The sequence below is a fragment of the Penaeus monodon genome, chromosome 34 (genome assembly GCF_015228065.2).
Source record: "Penaeus monodon isolate SGIC_2016 chromosome 34, NSTDA_Pmon_1, whole genome shotgun sequence".
Lineage (NCBI taxonomy): Eukaryota > Metazoa > Arthropoda > Malacostraca > Decapoda > Penaeidae > Penaeus > Penaeus monodon.
The window spans coordinates 7,694,604-7,695,804 of NC_051419.1; the positions used below are offsets into that span (position 1 = coordinate 7,694,604).

A 1,201-nucleotide genomic window follows, 5' to 3' on the forward strand; every position below is an offset into this window, starting at 1 on the left:
TGCTTCTCAGTAGAGCATAAAAGCGTGTGATGTGCAGGACACACAACTAAAGTATGTTTGTTTTCCTTAATCTGACTGGTCAGATTAATACTACTTTATTGTTCATGAGTGACTGAAGATGCTCAAATCGCAAGCATTCCCCTGATGCTGCTGGTGATGGTGACTGAATGTGCCATGAGGGAAGTGTTGGCTTCGCAGTGGAAAGAGAAAGCTAAGATATCGGTTAGCTTCACCGTGGTGCGTGGCAGAGGCCATATACCTTGACTTTAAGTGTTCATGCCTATAGAGGGACAAGGGCACCAGTGGACATTTCCTGTGCATTCAGTAATTCCGGAAAGGAAAATATCGCAGATAGCTTACGTTGGAAACTTGAAATTGAAAGAAAAGTAAAGAGGCGATATTACCTACACAAAGAAACGTGTCACTTCAGGAAACGAGCCTTTGAAACACTCTTCACATTGTTAGGGTGTTCAAACGTGCTTGGGTGACAAGAGAGAAAAAGAAGAAGAAAAAGATTGATGTTCTTGATGTCGGTATATTTTGTCTTATGATTCCTCTGCCTATCTTCTTTATCATTTTAAGATGCAGCAGGATTAGCATTTTATTAATATTGTAATTTTATTATTATTTATTTTATGTTCAGAGTTGTATTTGTATCAAATGTATGGCTAAGATTTTGTGTGGCTGAAAAAAAAGTGAAAATATAAGAAAATGTATTCAAACTTTATACCCATCACTGTCACACTGACTATAGTTATTCGGAGGAAAGAAAATATATGTTTTCTCGTCACTCAAATAAAGAAGCGGATCAAGATAATTTGATGTTGTTTAATGACATCAATCGTAACCTCTTGTATTTATTTGTACACTTGTAAGTTGTCCTTATATACCAAACTGTAGGTTAAAGCCGCCCTAATTGAGTACAATCGTAGCTAAAAAGAATTATAATCTATACAGTGCATGGTTCTGATGCATCATATACTGTATACTGTATAGCCAACAAGGTCTCTTGGATAACTGTATATAAATGCGGCACTAACTGATTTTAGTTATGGTTGCACATGTTTTTGAATATATTATTAGGTAAAAAATGACTGTAGTTCCCATAGGTCCATGCATTTTAGTTTCATGGACAATACAAGAGCAAGATATGTCTCTGACCTTTAAATATATACAGGTATATATGCATTCATTATGAACG

The 1,201-nt window shown here is 35.8% G+C and overlaps 1 protein-coding gene across 1 annotated transcript in view; it reads left to right on the forward strand.

The window, feature by feature from the left end:
* The window catches only part of LOC119594803, a gene marked incomplete in the record, with an annotated part of 120,867 nt that extends 120,539 nt beyond the window's left edge, over positions 1-328 (forward strand). The window contains 2 exon segments of the mRNA XM_037943892.1: positions 135-237; positions 287-328. Of these exon segments, the coding sequence (XP_037799820.1) occupies positions 135-237; positions 287-328 (145 nt within the window).
* Positions 329-1,201: the final 873 nt, after the last annotated feature.